Here is a 21,090-nt window from a genome sequence, read left to right on the forward strand (position 1 = left end):
GGTGGGGAGGAAGGCAAAGGGGAATGCGGAAAAGGTGAGGGAGGGGGGACTGTTTATGCAAATAACAGGCAAAGCCACTTGCAAATAACTGCGAAGCGCAAAGGCGCTTCAAGTCTTTCGCGGCCGCAGGCGGAGCTGCAAGACTCCGGCTAGCAGAGAGTTAAGCCCAACTCCTCTCCCCGCCCTCAGAGGCGGGGCCGAGCCGCAACGGAAATAGCCGAGTGCCGGGCCGCGGTTGGCCGGAGGGAGCCGAACTTCTTCCGGAAGTAGCCGAGCTTGCTGTCTTGCTCTCCGACCGAAGCCGAGTGCTGGGCCTTGTTCTCCGGATCCGCCGAAGGTGTTCCGGAAGGAGGCGAACCCCGAGGCGGGCCGGCAAGTCTTCGCGGCGGCCCTCAGAGTCCAACGTCTGGTGCGGCTCGGCGAGGGCGGGGGTAGCTGCAGCCTGCCTCCGGTCCGGCGGGATCCGAGCTCGTTCCGGAAGAAGCCGAGCGGACCGGCGCCGGTCTCGGCGTCCCGGGCGTGAGGCTATAGAGGCGGCGGCGACAGCGCGGGCCGGGATGAGCCGCGACGGCTGAGGCTGCGGAGGCGCCGGCTGCGCGGGCCCGACTGAGACTTCTGCGAAGCGCCGGCCCCGCGCTCAGGGCTTCGCTTCGAGTCCTGCCCTCGGGAGCCTTCCGGACCCCTTTGTGCGGCCGGAGGCGGCGGCGGGAACGGCCATGGCGGCCAACATGTATCGAGTGGGGGGTGAGTACCGGGCGTTAGGGGCTTCGGGACTCGGGGCGGCAGAGGTTGGGCGCTGGGGTCAGAGAGGCTCGGCTCCCAGCGGCGCGGGGAACCGCGTCTGGGGCGGCGTGGTCCCGAGCGCGGACCGGAACCGGAACCGGGAGCATGGGGAGCGAGGGCGCGGGGATCGCGACACGGCTGGGCTCCGAGACTCCCGGGGAGGCTGCGGGCGGCCCGACGGCACTCTCAGGGCAGCGTCTGGGCCACCGGGGTCGTGGAGTGGGCTTGCGAAAGTGGTTCCAAAGGGGCTGACAGGGCAGGCAGGGGGCGCGATGGGCCGGGGCGACTGCTTGGCCACCAACGGGGGAGCGGCCAGGAGGTTTCCTCTTCCCGGGCGTTATTGTGCGCCTCGGTTCGCAAAGGTGGGGGCCCTGTGTAGGAGTGAACAATTGCTCTCTTGACCGAGACTGGGATGCAACTCCATCGCTGAGTTGTGGGGACTGCTGGGGAACCCCCTGCTTCTCTTGTCTCCTCCTTAAGACTTACTTTTGAGCGGAGAATCTGATTTAACAACTGGGTGATTAGGGTTGGAGGGTGGAATGTCCCTCCATTATTTTCTGCTAGTCTGTATACTTCCACATTTCAGCGTCCTCTCTACCTAGACCCTTATCTCCTTTTGGTCTACTCAGGCCTCCTTTCGCTCCTCCCACTTTGGTGCTGGACTCTCCCATCTACTCCTCTGATCTTCCCTGTTCTTCCCCACCCCCTCCTACAGATTACGTCTATTTTGAGAACTCCTCCAGCAATCCTTACCTGGTTAGAAGGATTGAAGAGCTCAACAAGGTGAGTGGAGCAGAGGCCCGCCACTCCCCCTCACCCCCAACCTCCCTCTTCGTTTTTCAGAGATCTGTAACTTCAGGTGAATGAGAGAGAGAACACAAACCCTGTCCTAAGTATCCATGCATATTCATTCATTCATTTATTCCACGCATTCAGGAAAGGCTATTGAGAGCTTAGTGGGAACTTTACTTTTCTGATTTTTTGGGGGCCGAGGAAAGGGATTTGGAAGTCTGTCCTTAAATGTGAATCTCTTGATTCATAATTTGAGTTTTTCTTACATCCTTTAGAAACTTGTTCACTGATGTTAGTCTCTTCTTTATGCATTTCCACTTTCAAATGATTAGTTTTCACCACCGTTTTTTCTCTCCTTAGACTGCAAATGGAAACGTGGAGGCAAAGGTTGTGTGCCTTTTCCGGCGAAGGGACATTTCTAGTAGCCTCAACAGCCTGGCTGATAGTAATGCCAGTGAGTGTCTTTGTCCCCACCCCCAGTTTCCCTGTCTCCCCCTGCCCATGATCTGAAGCCTGGGCATGTCCCTGCAGGTGTTCTCTTGTAGCATGCCCAAGGCAGGGGTGTGAGTTTGGGGGTGGGAAGTGCCTGGTCTGCGGAGGGAGGCCTGTTTTTACATGTTGAGTTAGAAGCAAGGTGGAGAGGCCATACTAAGGAAAGCCAGAATTTGGCTTGTATGTGAGTGTGTATTTGTGAGTTTGCCTTTGTGAATGGTGTATGTAAAAGAGATGATAGTATTTAAATCGGGGATGAGGAAGTGCTTTAGAGAAGCAGACTTCTGGGGGGACAGTTTCAGTTATGTTGGGATGATAGGTGGTGACTGCAAAGGTCGGGTGAAGAGAAGAGACTGTACTGAGAAGTCTGCATAAAAACAGGAAAGCAGGTTTTTTGGTGTGATCATGAGGTGGTAAGGCTACATTGATGGGAGAAAATAGGAAGCCAGAAACATTTTCTTGCATTTATCCTCTATTCCCACCTAGACTAGCTTCCTCTGTACTCCATTTTACATCTGTCCCTTTTCTTTTCAGCCTAGCCTGCTCCTCTTGATGCTTTCATCTTCATGATGATACCCAGCCTTCTGTTTTCGTTAGTTTCTTTTTCCTTTCCTGCTTTGGCTTTCTTTCCCCTTTCTCTTGTTCTTCCTTTCTAAATGATTTTCCTTATTTTAGGCTTCTTTGAGCATTGGGCGTGAAGGGGTTAACGAGGACCTGGGCCGACCAAGTTCTCTGGCCCTCTGGGGTTTCCAGCCCTGTCTGGCAGGGGCTGACCTTGGTCTTGTCCAATCGGAAGGGCTGTGGGGGGTGTGGTCCCCCTTGCCTTAGCACAGGGTTTCCGGAGCACACAGGCAAGGGGTGGAGCTTACTGCACACCCCTGCCCCCCCTTCTCCTTGAGGTTGGGAACAATGCACCAATGAGCCTGGGCCTGTGGCTCTTCTGCCCCCTCCCTCTTTGGTTGGCACCCAACCAAGTTAACCCTTTCCACTAAGCTTTCAGGGCGAGTTGCAGCTCCTTGGGGAGGAAGGTGTTGGCACTGGCTTGAGAGGTACTGTCCTTGAGAGCCCCCAAAACAAACTATTATTAGCTAAGTAGAAAACAAGGGAGTTGGGGTTGCATGTGATGTTTAAGAGCAGAGTCTCCTGAAATTTGCAGAGGAACTGGTAAACACAATCTTGTGTGATGCTTATTTATTTATTTATTTTCACTGAATTTCTGGATCTCAGGTTAGTTTAGTAAGAAAGAGACAAGTGCGATATTCTTGTTGGGCCTGGTGTGAGCAGATTTGTGCTATATGAGTGGTATCTGAGCATTGGCACCTGGGTTTGCTGTGTGTTTCTGTGGCAGCCTTTGTACCCTCAGTGTGTGTGTGTTCAGTTGCTCAGTTGTGTCTGACTCTTTGTGACCCCATGAACGTAGCCTGCCATCTCCTCTGTCCACGGGATTTCCCAAGCAAGACTACTGGGAGCAGTTTGCCATTTCCTTCTCCAGGGTTTCTTCCCCACCCAGGGATCCAACCCTGTCTCCTGCATTGATTGGCAGGCAGATTCTTTACCCCTGAGCCACCTGGGAAGCCTCTTGTACCCTGAGCAGCTCTTCCCTAAGAGCACTCATTAGTGATGAAGAGTTGGGAGCACCTGTGATGGCGACAGGGGAGGGCTAAGAGGTAAGGGTGGTGTGGTAAGGATAAGGAAGGCAGGTGCCTGGGGAATGTGAGGAAAACATTAAATATTTTCCCTGGGTTAGAGTTTCTAAGGTGACTTCTTTCTGAATTAGTTTCTGACTTGCTTTCTTCCTCTAAATCTCCCAGGGGAGTTTGAGGAGGAATCGAAGCAGCCAGGGGTGTCGGAACAGCAGCGACATCAACTGAAACACCGAGAGCTTTTTCTTTCTCGGCAATTCGAATCATTACCAGCCACCCACATAAGGTATGGGGCAGTCAGGGCCACTGTGGCTTGCATGCTCTTACTTAGAAGGTGGAGAGGAGGGGCTAGTGTGTGGGAGATGAAATGAGCTCACCCAGGGTTTTCTGACCTCTTTCCTGTAGGGGGAAATGCAGTGTGACCCTCTTGAATGAAACAGACATCCTGAGCCAGTACCTGGAAAAGGAGGTGAGAAGGAGGTGTTGGGAGAAGAGGGAGGGAAGTGGGTATTGCCCCGAGAGGCAGGAAGAAAGTCTGACTGGAAAGTCTGACTGGGATGAGGTAGAGCTTGACAGGCTGCCTGTCTCGGGAACTCTGGATAAGCCCCATGCCTCCTGCCTATGAGGACTACTGCCCTGCTCACCTCCTCTCTTTCTCTCTCCAGGACTGCTTTTTTTACTCACTGGTGTTTGACCCTATGCAGAAGACACTTCTAGCTGATCAGGGAGAGATCCGAGTTGGTTGCAAATACCAAGCTGAGATCCCAGATCGCCTGGCAGAGGGTATGCAGCAGGAGAGACTGGGTTATGACCACTGGGATGTTTTAAGATGGAAGTCTCTGAGCGGTGGGCCTTGGCTTTGTGTGGTGCACAGTCTGCCTGGCTCTGTGTTAACGACCCGGGCAGAATGAGCCCTTAGGAGCCTGAAGGGGGCAGATGGGCACACTGGGAAGAGAAGTCTGAGAGTTAAGGTGGCTAATGGAATCCAAGGAGGAGATGAGGTGTATTGTGTCAAGGCACCTGTTTTTCTCCTGGATGACACCATTTCCCCACTCCCCAGGAGAATCTGATAATCGCAACCAACAGAAGATGGAGATGAAAGTCTGGGATCCAGACAACCCTCTCACAGACCGGCAGATTGATCAGTTTCTCGTGGTGGCCCGGTGAGGGGTGGGTGGATGGGGAAGATGGGCTGTGGGTGGTGAGGACATAGTTCTGAGTCATGTTCTTAAGAGATGGACTTTAATTATTTTTGGCCTGGGTGTCGTCCTTTTTTTTTTTCCCCCGCCTCATTTGGCTTGGTTCCTCAGCCCACTCGAACTTTCTTCTTTCCCTGACTTCTCACTCTCTCCCTCAGAGCTGTGGGGACCTTCGCAAGAGCCCTAGATTGCAGCAGCTCCATTCGGCAGCCAAGCCTGCACATGAGTGCAGCCGCCGCCTCCCGAGATATCACTCTGGTGAGCAAAAGCTGGTGGGGAGTCGGGTAGGTTGGGTTTTGTGGGGACCTGCAGAGCCTTGGCACTCTGCAGGGAGGAGGTTATCTGAGGTTGGGGAGTACTTAAAGAGCAGCAGGGGAGTGGTGCTGAGAGTTTCAGGTCGTCAGCATTGCTTCCCACCTTTCCTGTAGTTTCATGCGATGGATACGTTGCAGAGGAATGGCTATGACCTGGCTAAGGCCATGTCGACCCTGGTGCCCCAGGGCGGGCCAGTGTTGTGTCGGGATGAGATGGAGGAGTGGTCAGCCTCAGAGGCCATGCTGTTTGAAGAGGCCCTGGAGAAGTACGGGAAGGATTTCAATGATATTCGCCAGGACTTTGTAAGTGGCTGGAGCTAGGAGGAGAGGTGGAAGAGGTGGCAGATGAGGGAACCAGGCTCTGGGGCCAGATCCCGGCTCACCCTTCTTCTCTCCGTCTCTTCAGCTACCCTGGAAGTCACTGGCCAGCATAGTTCAGTTTTATTACATGTGGAAAACCACAGACCGATACATTCAACAGGTAAGGTCTGGGCTGGGGACGCTGGACCAGAGGCCCCCTGCTCACCTCTGTCTTTGAAGTTGATGACACCACCACCCCCCCCCCCGCCCACCCCCCGCTGAGATGCTCTGATCCTTTTTTCTTTTTCTCCTTCCCGCAGAAAAGATTGAAAGCTGCTGAAGCAGACAGCAAATTAAAACAAGTCTACATCCCTACCTAGTAAGTATGATGGGTAGGGCTTATTTCCTTTCTCTGCCCCTAACCTGTGCTTTGCTAAGTGATGGGGGGTGCACAGGAGACGGGCAGATTATTATGGGAACAAAGTGGAAGTCTTTCCTTGACCAGTTCCTGGTTTCTCTCCCATTAGCACCAAACCAAACCCTAACCAGATAATCTCGGTGGGCTCAAAACCTGGCATGAATGGGGCTGGATTCCAAAAGGGCCTGACTTGTGAGAGTTGCCACAGTGAGTTCCAGAGAGGAATAAGGGATACCGGGGGTGAGCGGGGTGTTTGCCTGAGAGGCTCAAGTGGCATTCACCTCCTGACCATTCCCTCGTCTCCATGCTTCCACAGCCACACAGTCTGCCCAGTGGTACGCCTGGGGCCCACCCAACATGCAGTGCCGCCTCTGTGCTTCCTGTTGGATCTACTGGAAGAAGTACGGGGGACTGAAGACCCCAACTCAGCTTGAGGGGGCTGCTCGGGGCACCACAGTAAGGATGGATGAGGGCAGGTTGGGGAGAGCAGTGAGCTAATTGATGTGAGCTTTAGGCGAAGGCCAGAACACCCAGCTCCAGTAAGGTGATGGCTTGACAGGGTGGTGGGGGTGGTACTTGGTAGTGGTTGGGGAGCCAGGTGGTCAGGACAGCAACAAAATCAGGGAATAAACCCTCTGCTGACAGTGGAAGAAGGGAGCCTTGGTGACTGACTTGTTTCCCCTTTATCCTATGTCCTTCCAGGAGCCACACTCGAGGGGTCATTTGTCCAGACCAGAAGCCCAAAGTCTCTCCCCCTATACAACCAGCGCCAACCGGGCCAAGCTGCTGGCTAAGAACAGGCAAACATTCCTGCTCCAGACCACGAAGCTGACCCGTCTTGCCAGACGCATGTGCAGGGACCTGTTACAGCCGAGGAGGGCTGCCCGACGACCCTATGCCCCTATCAATGCCAACGCCATCAAGGCAGAGTGTAAGGGCAGGAGTGCTGGGCTGGTGGCAGGTTTGGGGTTGCTGTGGTCAGAGACCAGTGTTTTCCTCTGGTTTAATGACAGCAGGGATAGTAGGCCACAAGGATTTAAGAGATTAGACATGGTTTCTTGGGACTTCCCTGGTGGTGCAGGGGTTAAGTGCTCCCAATGCAGGGGGTACAGGTTCGATTCCTGGTTAGGGAACTAAGATCCTGCATGCTGCACAGTGTGGCCAAAACAAAAAGACGTGGTTCCTGGCCCCCGAATAGTGACGCTCCTTCAAAAGCTTTCATCTTTGTTCTCCAGGCTCCATTCGACTTCCTAAGGCTGCCAAGACTCCACTGAAGATTCACCCTCTGGTGCGGCTGCCCCTGGCAACTATTGTCAAAGATCTGGGTAAGGGATGGGGAGCTAGACTGGATTCAGGGTGGGTTTAGGATGGGGAGCCGCTAGGTGGCGTCTGGCTTTTATTATCAAGACCCTTCTCTCCCTCTGTTTTTTTCTTTCTCCCTGAGTCCAAAGAGGTTTAGTCTTAATTGTACTTTTGTAGGATAAAAATGTTCTTCTCATAAGCCATCCAGCATAACTGCATACTGATTGATAAGAACATGTTCATATGTGACTTTTGAAATACTGCTAATTACTTGTAAGACCCCTCTTCCATCACTACTTGTGGGGATTCATAGAGAAAGTGTGAATGTTCTCTAAGGTTTCTTTTAATTTTTTTCTGACAGTGGCCCAGGCACCTCTGAAACCAAAAACACCTCGGGGTACCAAGACACCGATCAACAGAAATCAGCTGACCCAGAACCGGGGACTGGGGGGCATCATGGTGAAACGGGCCTATGAGACTGTGAGTAGGCCAAGTGAAGTTGGGTGGGCTTTTATATCTTGATAGGTGTCTGGGAGTCCCCTCTCATTGTGTTGCCCCGCCTTCTTCCAGATGGCAGGAGTTCCTTTCTCTGCCAATGGAAGGCCTCTGGCCTCAGGGATTCGCTCAAGCTCACAGCCAGCAGCCAAGCGTCAGAAACTCAACCCAGCTGATGCACCCAATCCTGTGGTGTTTGTGGCCACGAAAGATACCAGGTAGGGAGCCCGCCATGGGGGGGGCCAAGAGGTCAACAACCCAGATTGGTGGGTATGGGAAAGGAAATAGGAGGATCTGAGCAACACCAGCTCCCTGAAGACTGGGTTGAAGGGGGGGATGTGCTAGGAAAAGATGGGCTGGAAGGTGAAATTGTAGTGGAATGTGGAAGTTTCACCTTGACGGTCTTTGGTTTTTTTTTGCTGCCTCTTCTCTTGCTCGCCAGAGCCCTGCGGAAGGCTCTGACCCATCTGGAAATGCGGAGAGCTGCCCGCCGGCCCAATCTGCCCTTGAAGGTGAAGCCACCACTGATGGCAGTGCGGCCCCCTGGCCCTCTTCCTCCATCATCACATCCTGCCAGCACCAACGAGCCCATTGTCCTGGAAGATTGAGCACCTGTGGGGAAGGGAGGTGGGCTGGAAGCTAGAGGGTGGGTGCACAGGGCACCTAGCCTCCCTTCCCTCTCATATCAAAGGGAATGAGGAGTGGAGGAGGGAGGGAGCAAATGAGTGTGTCCTTGGAGGGGCCTGGCGCCCTCTGGTGTTAGCACTTGGAGGCTTGTCCCCTTCCGATGCCTCTCCATGCCTGGTGGTGGAGGGCGGACTGCAGGAATTTGGCTCATTGTGGGAACCTAGCCTGTTTTGGGGGGTAGGACCCACAGTTGTCTTGGACAGTTTTGGGGGGAGGGTTTTTTAATTTTTAAAAATTTTGCCTCCCTTTGTGAAAGGGGATGGGGGAGGGGAAGAGTAAACAGATATCCGGTGGTGGTATCTGGTTGGGGGAGGGGGGCGTGCACTGCCATGACTGCCATGTCTTTTTTTTTTTTTCCTTCCTAATTGGGGGTTTCTCTTGCCGTCCGGTGTCCGGACTTTCCTAATTGGAGTTTGAGGCCCCTAAGCTGGTATCAATCCCAGCCTATGCTCGCTCTTTCCTTCCCTCCCCTTGTCCCCTCTGCCTTTTGTACGCCAGTTCTCAGAAATAAAGACCTTTTGTCTGTTTTTTTAACCTTGGATTCTGTAATTGGTTCTTATAGTAACAAATAAATAGCTGTTTTCTTCAGCTTCTCCTGGCTCAGCTATTCTCTGCTGTGTGTGTGTGTGTGTGTGTGTGTGTGTGTGTGTGTGTGTGTGTGTGTGTTGGCTTCTATAGGAGGGGATGTGTGTGGGGATGTGTGTGTATGTGTTTGGGTGTATGTCTTGGATGGGAAAAATAAAGAACAAAGCACAGTAGAGAAGGTGTAGATGGGGCTTGCTCTGGGAACAGCTTTATGTGATATGTAGCCTGGAGAGGTGGCTTGCTCCCACTTTGCTTTCCTTTGGAGTCCAGACTGCTCCCCAGCTCCATACAGTACTGCAGCCCAAGCACCATCTTGGCCCAGCTTCATTAAAACAGTTGGGATGCGCTGGTTCTCAAAATTGACTAGTGGATTCTATAGGAGGGAGGGTGTGTGTGTGTGTCTAGTTTCTTCTGTATTTTCCAACTCTTCCTCCCCTCTTCTATTTACTGAAGGAATTCTGGGAGTTGCTAGAGGCCAGAGCGGGATGTAGTCCACTTTGGAGGGTACTGTAGGCTCATGCCACCTACTTTCCTGCTACTTCAAGGATCCCCAAGGCCAGCCTCAGCAACTGCCTTGATACTGAGGTCCCCCTTGGGGTGTTTCCTGACTTTTGGGGTTTGGGAGACAGATTAGACACGATCTGGTTCCAACGGGAGGAGCCCCTTAGGAGAGAGAAGCCTACTGTGTGCTCCTTGAGCACTTTCTTTAGAGATGGAGAAAGGCCTAAGCCAGCAGACTTACCTCGAGTTTAGTTTGAGACGCCTGACTCAGGTCCGCTGCTCTTTCCACAGCCCGATGCTGTGGGTTGATCAACACAGCAAGAGCTGCTTAGCCCAGCTGATAGGCCCCTCTATCTCATGGTCCCTGTCCCTGGGGCCTCTTCAGCTCCCTTGCTCTCTCCCTGGTCTAAGCCAGCACCTCTGGTGTCGGTAAGAATGACCACTACAACGGTCTGCGGCGGAATCAGCACCCTCCAATGTTTTTACGCAGTTGCCATCACAGCAGTTTTCGCTGCATGCCTTTAAATGGGCGGGAGGCTCTGGCGTCTGGTGAATATTCCACGCAGACCGCTATCGAAGAAGAAAGGCCATCTGGCTGTGGGCCCGTGGAGTTCTAAAGGTGCGTAGGGGGAAAGAGCTCCTCAATCAGGGCTAGGAAGCGGGCGCAGACCACCATTCTGGGAAAGGACCAACGGCAGAGGGAAAAGGGTAAGAGTCCTCAGGAGGTTTGGAGACTAGGAACAGACCGGGCTTCGTGAAGGACCCGCCTTTATCCACCAGGTAAATACGGGTTGAGGATACAGCCCCATAGGTCTCTACTGCCCCTCAAAGGAGGGCACAGCATGCCCTAAAAGTCATCCAGCAAGGAAACGGCCGACTGTCAAGCAGGAGGCCCGGCAAGAAACCCGGCTCAGGCCTCGTGGCTGCTTTGTGAATATTCATGATCTTGGGGCCAATCAACGTCTCAACCGCTCAGAGCACACCAACTGGCTTACCGCATGCAGATAAGCATCGTGGACAGTTTTCCAAAAGCTGGTAGAGACCTAACTCCGGCAGGAAACCGAACCCTGAGCCGAAAGAGCTCGGTTTTAGCAGGAGCGTACTGCGCGATTGGCCGACGGTACGTCACTTCCTATTGGGCCGGCGGAAGTTGCTTCCGAGAGCGTTGCCATTTGTAGGAGGGAGTTCCGGTCGTGGCTGAGGTGGTTGCATTTTGTAGGTACCAGAGAGTCACGATGGCTGCAGTGGATTCAGATATCGAGCCGCTGCCTCGTGGGGGTTTCCGCTGCTGCCTCTGCCACATCACTACAGCCAACCGTAAGCGGTGGCTACTCGGGGGGTGGGGCGGTTTCGTCTTTGGGTTCTAGCGAAGATTAGGGTTACAGGTCAGAGTTCTTGCCAAGTCTGTTGGTAGGGTCTCACCTCCGTTTTCTCTCCGCCATCCGGAGGGATTACAAAGTGGGGAGAGTCCCAGCACCTTACACCCCAGCGTCCCCGTATCTGAAATCTCCACAATGGAAATTTCGTTATTTTATTCCCTCTTTAACAGTCAGGTATTGGACATCCAGCTCTAGGGCGGGGAGAGGGAATTTAAAGAGGTGAAGCAGCTCACAATCTAGAGATGGAGATAATTTTCAATACCCTCTGTTTGAAAAGCTGCAGGATCACAGAGAAGGTAGTAGGGAAAGAAGCCCTACAAGAGGAGCCCCCCAAAGGCAGAGATGTGAAGTAGCGTGGTATGCATATTAGGAACGTGGGTTTGGAAAAGGAGACCACGTCCTTTTATGACAGTGCAAGAGGCCCAGTGAAACCTCAGCTTCCACTTCTGAAGTCTGGAATCATAATCTCACCTAAACATGATCTTTCATTTTTCTTTTTCATTGTGAATGAGAAATGCCCTACCACTGTCCAGTAGGGCAAACCAGAAATCCAGGATAGTCTTCTCTGGCCCCACATAACACTTGGTGATGTCAGACAGCTGACTCAAAGGGAAATAGAAAATTAAAAAATCAGCTATGTTTCCCCACATTCAACATGTCCCAGACTTAGACCAAGTGCTATGTGTGAATAGTATCTATATGGTAGGAAGTATTAATATCTCCATTTCTTACCTGAGGAGACATGAATAGTGAGGTTAAGTTACTTGCCCAAGATTTCATATAGCTTGACAGAGCTGGGATTTGTTTCTTGGTAGTGTGACTTATGATTCTGCCCTTGGAATCTCTGTATTATACTCAGAAATGATAAGTGGGAGATAGTGTAGGATCCTGATTCATTTAGTTCATCTATGTATTGAAGTCAGGAGGAGAAGGGGATGACAGAAAATGAGATTGTTGGATGGCATTACTGACTCGATGAACATGAGTTTGGGCAAGCTCCAGGAGTTGGTGATGAACAGGGAAGCCTGGTGTGCTGCAATCCATGGTGTTGCAAAGAGGTGGACACGACTGAGCAACTGAACTGAACTGACATATGACCTGGATAAGTTATCTGTTAGTTTCTTTATCATGTGCAGGTGTTGCTCGATCTTGCACTTATAGGTGGTTTAAGAAATACTTGTGTACAACCAGTTCTCCTGGGGACCACTTAGAATGCACTGTACAGACAGATGGACAAGAGAGGAAGCTGAAAGGAGCCAGGACTTTGTTATTCAAAAGTCACAGTTTCAATGGCTTGGAAGAATCAGTAGGATCTCGGTATGCAGAGAACAAAGTCAGAGTAGGTGCACTGAAGCGCGACTCAGATGCTTTGGTCTCATGCTTGTCTCTGCAGGACCCAGCCTGGATGCCCATCTGGGGGGCCGGAAGCACCGGCACCTGGAAGAACTACGAGCTACTCGAAAGGCCCAGGGGCTTCGAAGCGTGTTTGTCAGTGGCTTTCCCCGGGATGTGGGTTCTGCTCAGCTCTCCGAGTACTTCCAGGCATTTGGACCTGTGGCCAGTGTCGTCATGGACAAGGACAAGGTAGAGTGAATGACTAGGGGTAAAGAACGAGTCACGTGTGCTGCACACCGAGAGAAACGAGGGCGAGAAACCAGCAGTCTGTTTTTGCGACTTCCTAATGTGACTTGCCCGAGGTGGGCACCCCAGTGCTTGGACTAGTCTAGCTTTGTGTCTCTCACCCTCGCCCCTTACCCCTGCTGGGATTTTATCAGTTTGTCAGAGTTAGTCATTGGGGAACTTGGTCATTTATTTCTTCCATCAGTCTTTCACTTGCCAAATATTTGTTAATTGCTAATTTTGCACTAGGCTCCCCTCTCAGGGAACTAAGATCCTGCAAGCCATGTGGCGCTGCCAAAAGAAAAAAAAAATCTTGGGCAAGTTACATAACCTTGCTATTCATGTCTCCTCAGATATAAAATGGAGATAATAATAGTACCTGGGGCTTCCCTGGTAACTCAGACGGTAAAGCGTCAGCCTACAAAGCGGGAGACCCGGGTTCGATCCCTGGGTCGGTAAGATCCCCTGGAGAAGGAAATGGCAACCCACTCCAGTATTCCTGCCTGGAAAATCCCATGGACTGAGGATCCTGGTAGGCTACAGTCCATGGGGTCGCAGAGTCAGACACGACTGAGCGACTTCACCTCACTTCAACAGTACGTACTGGGCATGCATGCTCAGTTGCCTCAGTCATGTCTGACTCTGTGACCCTGTGGACTGTAGCCTGCCAAACTCCTCCGTCCGTGGGATTCTCCAGGCAGGAGTAGTGGAGTGGGTTAGCATGCTCTCCTCCAAGGGATCATCCCAACTCAGGGATCAGACCCTCATCTCCTGTGTCTTCTGCATTGGAGGTAGATTCTTTACTGCTGAGCCACCAGGGAAGCCTTAGTACCTACCACATAGATATTCATATATAGTGCTTGGCTGAGAGTCTGGTACATAGTGAATGTGGGAAAACTTAGCTGATTTTTTAAAAAACTTTATTTTTGGCTGAGCTAGGTCTTCGTTGGTGTACATGGCTTTCTCTTAGTTTTGGTGAGTGGGGGCTACTCTTCATTGCAGTGCACGGGCTTCTCATTGTAGTGGCTTCTCTTGTTACGGAGCAGAGGCTATAGGTGCGTGGGCTTCAGTAGTTGCAGCACACGGCTTCGATAGTTGTGGCACACAGACTTAGTTGCTCCATGGCATGTGAAATCTTCCCAGACCAATGCATATCCCCTGCATTGGCAGGTGGATTTTTACCATTGAGCCACCAGGGAAGCCTTTTAGGGTGTTCTATATATAAGGTCATGTCACCTGAAAACAGTGATAGTTTTGCTTCTCCTTCCCAATCTGATGCCCTTTATTTCTTTTTCTTGTCTAGTTGTTCTGACTGGGACTGTGCTAAATAAGAGTGGTGAGGATGAACATCCTTGTTCCTGATTTTAAAGGGATAGCTCTCAATTTTTTACTATTGAGTATGATGTTAACTGTGGGTTTGTCATATATGACTTTTAGTATGTTGAGGTACATTCCTTCTATGCCTGTTTTATTGGACTTTTATCATAAATGAATGCTGAATCTTGTCACATGCTTTCTCCTGGATCTATTGAGATGATCGTATTTTTATCCTTCAGTTTGTTAAAGTATGTGTCATGTTGATTGATTCATGGATGTTAAACCATCTCTTCATCCCTGAAATAAATCCCACTTGATTGTGGTGTATGATCCTTTTAATGTATTATTGTATTGGATTTATTAATACTTTGTTGAGGATTTTTGCATCTGTGTTCCCCAGAGATAATGGCCGTAGTTTTCTTTTTTTGTATTGTCTCTGTCTGGTTTTTATATTGGTGACATTGACCATGTAAAAATAAGTTAGGAAGTGTTTTCTCCTCTTCAATTTTTTGGAGTAGTTTGAGATCCTAGACTTTTGTTTTTTTGGAAACTTTTTGATTACTGTTTTAGTCTCCTTACTAATGATCAGTCTATTCAGATTTTCCATTTCTTCCTGATTCAGTCTTGGAAGGTTGTGTGATTCTAAGAATTTGTCCCTTTCTCCGGGTTGTCTAGGTTGCTGGTGTATGGGTGTTCATGTTCATAGTATTCTCTTACCTTTTGTATTTCTGTGGCATCCACTGTTATTTCTCTTCTTTCTTTTCTGATTTTATTTATTAGAGCCTTTTCTCTTTTTCTCTTAGTGAGTCTAGCTAAAGTTTTGTCACAGTACCACACTGTCTTAATTACTATAGAGGGCTCCTTTTTATAAGCAGAATGAGGTTCTATCTTTACCACTGAAGAGAATATAATAGAATATGGACATGGGAACTTCCATGGTGGTCCAGTCGCTAAGACTGTGCTCCCAATGCAGGGGGCTTGGGTTCAATCCCTGGTCAGGAAACTAGATCCCACATGCCACCACTAAGACCCAGTGCAGCCAAAAAAATAAATTAATTAAAAAAGAATATGGACTTTAAAAAAAAACAAAAAACAGGGTTTATGTGTTTATGGTTACACCTAACACAGTGATCATTACATGGATTCTTAAAAGAATCTAGTTAAAACAGGAAAAGTTAGGGGGTGAGTTTAGTGTAACCAGTGAAATGTTACTGGGATGTTACTGGGATGAAATGTTATTGGGATGACTGGGGTTTGATGAAATAAGTAAAATGAAGTTTTTCAGAGGCAGGCTTGGGTAAGAATAAAATTCGTGCAATTTGAGGGAGAGAGATAATTGCTTTTCTAAATATGTTCTCCACTGGGAATTCCCTGGTCGTCCAGTGGTTTGAACTCTGCACTTTCACTGCTGAGGGCAAGGGTTCAGTCATTGGTTGGGAAATTAAGATTCCATAAGCCTTATGTCACAGCTAAAAAATAAATAAATATGTTCCCTGATGTTATAGAAACAGGAAGCAAATATTTCCAATTTATAGAGTGGTCCCCATTTTGAAGATTCTCACCTACTGTTAGACCGTGTGTTTGGATTCTTGGTTCCAGAACTGTCATCATTGTCCCTGTTGTGGTTTGACAGGGAGTGTTTGCCATCGTGGAGATGGGGGACCTGGGTGCCCGGGAAGCTGTTTTGTCACAGCCCCAGCACAGCCTGGGAGGACATCGCCTGAGGGTCCGGCCACGGGAGCAGAAAGAGTTCCAGAGCCCAGCCTCCAGGTCCCCCAAGAGAGTGGCCCCCGACAGTCACCAGCTGATCAAAGCACTCGCTGAGGCCCCGGACGTGGAAGCACAAATGGTGAAGCTCGTGGGGCTGAGGGAGCTCTCTGAGGCTGAGCGGCAGCTTCGGAGCCTCGTGGTGGCCCTGATGCAGGAGGTCTTCTCAGAATTCTTCCCTGGTGAGTCACCGCCCTGCTGTGTCTGAGCCCTCTGTGTCTTCATCCCCAGCCTCCCTCAGCTAGTGGTGTTCACTTGCTTGCTTTTCCATCTTTGTGCCACGTTATGTTCTTCCACCACTTATTCCCTGCAGTGTCTCTTGACCTTTATTCTCTTCTCGGCACCCAGGCTGTGTGGTCCATCCTTTTGGCTCCTCCATAAACAGCTTTGACGTCCATGGCTGTGATCTTGACCTCTTCCTGGATCTGGGGGACTTGGACGAGCCCCAGGTATGTGACCGTGGAGGCAGCTGTGAAGAGTCAGTGGAAATGGTCGTGTGACGCTGGGCGAGCCCTTGACCTCTCATGCCTTAGTTCCTTGTCTGTAAAATGGGGATAATAGGACCTGCCTGAAAGGGTTATTATGATTGGAGAAACGTGGATGTGATTGGATAGGATAAAATGAACCGACATGGAATAGGTGACATTTGTAACAGGGAAAAAAAATTTCAAAATGGCACATGTCATATCTTACTGGAAGAGATATATCTATGAAATGATATACAATAGTGGATTATGTTTTTGCTTATCTGTATTTTGTAACATCTAATGTACAGGTTCTGCCTTGGGAGTAGGAAAGGGTTATTATTTTTTTAATAGACTATTTTTTAGAACTGTTTTAGAGTCATAGCAAAATTGAGCAGAAAATACAGAATTCCCATATATCTCTCCCCTGCCAAAGGTGTTTTTGGCTTTTTTTTTTTTTTTAACTGTACCATGCAACTTGCAAGACCTTAACTCCCTGACCAGGAATCAAACCTATGCCCCCTGCAGTGGAAGTGCAGAGTCCTAACCACTGGACCACCAGGGAATTCCTCCTTTAGTCTTATTCAACCTAAAACAGTTCCTCTACCTTTTTTTGCTTTTCCTGACAGTATCATTTTTGTAAAATGTAGACTGTTTATTTTATGGCATTAAAAGGTTAATTTTAAAAAAGGCTTGTAAGGATTAAAAAGAGTTACTACTTTTATAAAGCCTTTAGAATAGGGCCTGGCCTATAATAAGTTTTAATAGATATATCTTAGAGATGGAATGTTCCCCAATTAGGGGGCAGCAGGAGAGACAGTTACCCACCCCATTTCTATCCACAGCCAGCCCCAAAGGCTCCAGAATCTCCCTCCTTGGACTCGGCCCTGGCATCCCCACTGGATCCTCAAGCCCTGGCCTGCACCCCAGCCTCCCCTCCAGACTCACAGCCTCCAGCTTCTCCTCAAGACTCGGAAGCCCTGGACTTTGAAGCCCCTTCCTCCTCACTGGCACCCCGGACTCCAGACTCTGCTTTGGCCTCTGAGACTCTTGCCTCTCCCCAGTCCCTGCCTCCAGCCTCGCCACTGCAGGAGGACCAGGGAGAGGGGGACCTGGGGAAGGCTGTGGAACTGGCAGAGGCCCTGAAGAGGGAGAAAGCAGAAGGGGGAGCCATGCTGGAGCTGGTGGGATCCATCCTTCGGGGCTGTGTTCCTGGAGTGTACCGAGTCCAAACCGTGCCCTCTGCCCGGCGCCCTGTGGTCAAGTTCTGCCATCGGCCTTCAGGTCTCCATGGTGACGTCTCCCTCAGTAACCGGTACCTTTGAGGTGGTGGGGGAAGGCCAGCTGGCACTCTGGGGTGGGGGAGGGGGGGCGCCCTGCACCAGCTGAGCCTTGAGGTTGTCCTTACTTAGTCCTGTCTCTCTTTCTGACACTCATCTCATGTCTGGCTTTCATTTCAATGTTTGGAAAGTATGTTTCTTGGGATACTGATTTTAAGGATTTAGGGAAGAGTTCCATGGTTGAGTAAGTTTGGGAAATGCTAAGTTAACGCAGGCAAGTTTCTCCCTTCCCTCCTCTCCCACTTGCTCTTTCCTTCTCTCTCCCTTCCTGTCTTTGTTTCTTTGCATAGTAAATGTTCTGATCAGTCTTATAATAACATGCTCTGTGACTCTCCAAGACAGTTATAGGATGTAGTGTTTCCCAAACACATTTGATGTGTTGCGTTTTGTTTTTTTTTAAGAAGCAATGTTCGCTTTTTTAAAAAATTATTATTTATTTTCGGCTGCACTGGGTCTTCATTGCTTGCAAGGGATTTCTCAGGTTGGGGTGAGCGGGAGCTACTTTGTTGTGGTTTGTGGGCTTTTCTTGTTGCAGAGCACAAGCTCTAGGCGCGAGGGCTTCAGTAGCTGTGACAACCGGGCTTCAGTGCGCCGAAGCATGTGGATCTTCCCAGACCAGGGATTCAACCCACGTCCTCTGCATTGGCAGGTGGATTCTTACCCACTGTGCCACTAGGGATGTCCCATTTGATGTTCTTTGGTACACACTCTCTCCAGACCATGTCAGAGAAAACACCTCGGGAAACCCTCTTTTGGCCTTATTCCCGCTGGCCACCATTACACAGTCTGGAGTGAGAGCTGGGGGGTGACAGGCTCCTGAGCCCCGACACCCCGTCTGCCCTCTGTCTTAGGCTGGCCCTGCACAACTCCCGCTTCCTGAGTCTCTGCTCTGAGCTGGATGGGCGAGTACGGCCGCTTGTGTACACTCTGCGCTGCTGGGCTCAGGGTCAAGGGCTGTCAGGTGAGAATGAATCACGACAGTGGAGGCTGCGTTGGTGTCGGGGCAGAGGCAGGGATTCACGGGGAGAAGGAAGCGGGCTTGAGAAAACTGCCAAGGAGGGGGTCAGAACTGCCTCTGATCTAACGAGAATTAATTATTTATGCAGGGAGTGGCCCACTTCTCAATAACTACGCCCTGACCTTGCTCGTGATCTATTTCCTTCAGACCAGGGAGCCTCCTGTGTTGCCCACTGTGTCCCAGCTCACCCAGAAAGCAGGTACAGCAGCCTGGCCTTCCCCCGCCCTGTCTCCTGAGCTTCATCCCTCTTCTTCATCTTAGACATACTGAGCTTCCTGGGAATGAGATCTCTCCTGTCACTACCATCTCCACCCCCAAACCCCCACCCATCTTCCTGCTTTCAGGCTGACCTTCAACTTTTTTACTTTCATAGGTGAGGGTGAACAGGTGGAGGTTGATGGCTGGGACTGTAGTTTCCCCAGAGATGCCTTGAGACTGGAGCCCAGCACCAATAAGGAGCCTCTGAGTGAGTCTGGGGAGCCTGGGAGGGGACTAACAAGTGGTATTAATGACACAGTTACTGGCACACAGCAGCCTTGTGGGTTAGTTAATATCGTTATTGCCACTTTACAGATGAAGAAACTGTGCCTTGGAGTAATGAAGTGGCTTGCCCAGGGTTATGTTGCTAGCAGGGGGAAGGGGCGGTATCTGGGGGGCACTGTGGGGAGAGAGGTCTGACCTCTTGTTTACTGGGATCAGAGGAGCCTGGCTCTGGCACTCTTCTGAGCCACTTGGGAGGGAAAAGGCAAGTCCAAATCAGGGAATGGCTGTGGCGCAAGGCTGATCTCAGGTCTGGCCTCTAAGGGACCCCTCTTCCCTGCTCTTCCTCTTTCTCCAGGTTCCCTGCTGGCCCAGTTCTTCTCCTGTGTCTCTTGTTGGGATCTTCGTGGCTCCCTGCTGTCCCTCCGGGAGGGTCAGGCACTACCTGTGGCAGAGGGCCTGCCCTCTAATCTCTCGGAGGGCCTGCGCCTCGGCCCCATGAATCTCCAGGACCCCTTTGACCTAAGTCACAATGTGGCAGCCAACGTGACCAGCCGGGTGGCCGGGAGGCTACAGAACTGTTGCCGAGCGGCAGCCAATTACTGTCGAAGCCTCCAGTACCAGCGGCGGTCGTCCCGGGGTCGGGACTGGGGGCTGCTTCCCCTTCTGCAGCCCAGCTCTCCCAGCTCCATGCTCTCTGCGACACCTATCCCCTTACCCCCTGCTTCCTTCACCCAGCTCACTGCTGCGCTGGCCCAGGTGTTAAGGGAAGCCTTAGGGTGCCATATAGAACAGGGAACCAAGAGACTGTGGTCAGAGGGAGGTGGCCCTGGGGAGCCCCCCCAGGGAGGGACAAGCAAAAGAGCAAAACTAGATGGACAGAAGAAAAGCTGTGAGGAGGGGTCAGAGGAGCAGCAGGGATATGCAGGGGAGCATGGTGAAGATGGTGTGGAAGAGATGGTCATAGAGGTTGGAGAGTCAGGGCAGGACTGGGCGATGCAGAGCCCTGGGCAGCCGGGGGAGCTGCCCCTGACGACGGGAAAGCATCTAGCCACCAGAGAAGAGGGGCAGTCAGGCACCGCGGCGCTGGCCGAGCAGGGGCCCAGAGGACCTGAGGCAGCCTGCAAAGGGTCTCAGGCTGAGGCCGAGAAGCGGGTGTCACTCTCAGTGAGCTGGCGCTGCGCCTTGTGGCACCGTGTGTGGCAGGGGCGGCGGCGTGCCCGGAGACGCCTGCAGCAACAAATCAAGGAAGGAGGTGGAGCTGGTGCTGGCTCGGGAGCAGAGTGGCTGGCAACTGAGGCTCGGGTCACCCGGGAGCTGCGGGGACTGAGCAGTACTGAACAGAGGCCAGAGGCCGAGCCGCTCCTGACCTTCGTGGCGTCCGCCTCCCAGGCTGGCCAGAGTCTCACTGTGACCCCACTCCAGGATTCTCAAGGCCTATTCCCTGATCTCCATCATTTCTTACAGGTTTTCCTCCCTCAAGCACTTCGAAACCTGCTTAAGTGAAGATGGGAACCCTGAAAGGCAATAAAGCTGCTAGTTTAATGAACACTAGTTTCCTCTGTTTCCACCTGGTGATAATACTCCTTCCCCACTAAATGCTTAGTGCAGCCTCAGAGGTACCTCGTCTTGTCACCCTAAAAACCCTAAAATAGGTCTCCCACGCTGTTTCCTTTCATGCCCAGGGCAAGTGATTGGCACCTGGACCCTCTCGGTACTGAGTTCTGGAAAGATGGAGTGCTGGGTGGGTGGCTTGAGCTGCACCTGGGAAGAACCAAGTTTCCTTTCTCATTTACATTACTGCCCAGATTATGAATGGTGATGGGGCTTGAAATTTGGGTTCAGGGTTCTAAATCCATTCTCTTCATATTGGGTAAATGTTCAGATCTGAGCACGGGTAAAGAGCAAGCCCTCAGTTGAACTGTCAGCCCCTCCAGGGTGACAGGACTTGTCTGTGTTCTCCCTCAGTCCCTCCCCTGTTGCGGGTCCCTGGAAGAGTGCCTCTTCTCTCAGTAACAGCATCTCTGTTTAATGGAAAAGGCCTCACTTTTACGGGGGGTTTCAGACCTGGGCTTGGGTTAGATGTACAGTCTCTCCTCTAGAAAGTTGGAACAAAAGGAGCGTGGGACCCCGCCACCTCCACGCAGTTCAGTTGCCACCCCAATGAGTGTCACACGACCACGATGTTGTGGGT

The 21,090-nt window shown here is 51.2% G+C and overlaps 2 protein-coding genes and 1 non-coding gene across 5 annotated transcripts; 2 read left to right on the top strand and 1 right to left on the bottom strand.

Annotated features, from left to right (window-relative positions):
• The first annotated feature begins 140 nt into the window (after positions 1 to 140).
• On the top strand, positions 141 to 9,013 carry MTA2 (metastasis associated 1 family member 2). 2 transcript variants are annotated; one of them, XM_061165820.1, is made up of 18 exons: positions 141 to 744; positions 1,499 to 1,566; positions 1,936 to 2,029; positions 3,879 to 3,996; positions 4,116 to 4,179; positions 4,376 to 4,493; positions 4,771 to 4,873; positions 5,068 to 5,167; positions 5,338 to 5,526; positions 5,630 to 5,704; positions 5,844 to 5,902; positions 6,051 to 6,148; positions 6,258 to 6,397; positions 6,644 to 6,872; positions 7,177 to 7,266; positions 7,605 to 7,723; positions 7,814 to 7,956; positions 8,181 to 9,013. In XM_061165820.1, the coding sequence occupies exons 1-18, from the start codon at positions 717 to 719 to the stop codon at positions 8,344 to 8,346; spliced, it is 2,001 nt and encodes a 666-aa protein (XP_061021803.1). In that variant the 5' UTR covers positions 141 to 716; the 3' UTR covers positions 8,347 to 9,013. The 2 variants fall into 2 exon arrangements, with proteins under 2 accessions (XP_061021803.1, XP_061021812.1); XM_061165829.1 differs by lacking the exons at positions 141 to 744; positions 1,499 to 1,566; positions 1,936 to 2,029 and adding an exon at positions 2,368 to 2,480.
• A 1,666-nt stretch (positions 9,014 to 10,679) lies between these two features.
• Positions 10,680 to 20,445, top strand: TUT1 (terminal uridylyl transferase 1, U6 snRNA-specific). 2 transcript variants are annotated; one of them, XM_061165778.1, is made up of 10 exons: positions 10,680 to 10,828; positions 12,284 to 12,474; positions 15,461 to 15,776; positions 15,943 to 16,043; positions 16,904 to 17,373; positions 17,934 to 18,047; positions 18,250 to 18,359; positions 18,505 to 18,615; positions 18,790 to 18,882; positions 19,255 to 20,445. In XM_061165778.1, the coding sequence occupies exons 1-10, from the start codon at positions 10,747 to 10,749 to the stop codon at positions 20,400 to 20,402; spliced, it is 2,736 nt and encodes a 911-aa protein (XP_061021761.1). In that variant the 5' UTR covers positions 10,680 to 10,746; the 3' UTR covers positions 20,403 to 20,445. The 2 variants fall into 2 exon arrangements, with proteins under 2 accessions (XP_061021761.1, XP_061021772.1); XM_061165789.1 differs by lacking the exon at positions 17,934 to 18,047.
• TRNAG-UCC (transfer RNA glycine (anticodon UCC)) lies at positions 16,551 to 16,623 on the bottom strand. Its single transcript has one exon. It is a non-coding gene; the product is annotated as a tRNA-Gly (tRNA).
• Positions 20,446 to 21,090: the final 645 nt, after the last annotated feature.

Source organism: Dama dama, chromosome 2 (assembly GCF_033118175.1).
Source record: "Dama dama isolate Ldn47 chromosome 2, ASM3311817v1, whole genome shotgun sequence".
NCBI lineage: Eukaryota > Metazoa > Chordata > Mammalia > Artiodactyla > Cervidae > Dama > Dama dama.

Bases quoted from the DNA above. Each gene is read 5' to 3' on its own strand.
- MTA2 (XM_061165820.1), top strand. From the start codon at position 717: ATGGCGGCCAACATGTATCGAGTGGGGG. The intron at 3,997-4,115 runs GTATGGGGCAGT...TCTTTCCTGTAG, and splicing joins TTACCAGCCACCCACATAAG to GGGGAAATGCAGTGTGACCC. The intron at 6,149-6,257 runs GTGAGTTCCAGA...ATGCTTCCACAG, and splicing joins GACTTGTGAGAGTTGCCACA to CCACACAGTCTGCCCAGTGG.
- TUT1 (XM_061165778.1), top strand. From the start codon at position 10,747: ATGGCTGCAGTGGATTCAGATATCGAGCCGCTGCCTCGTGGGGGTTTC. The intron at 16,044-16,903 runs GTATGTGACCGT...TTCTATCCACAG, and splicing joins GGGACTTGGACGAGCCCCAG to CCAGCCCCAAAGGCTCCAGA. The intron at 17,374-17,933 runs GTACCTTTGAGG...TTCTTGTTGCAG, and splicing joins GACGTCTCCCTCAGTAACCG to AGCACAAGCTCTAGGCGCGA.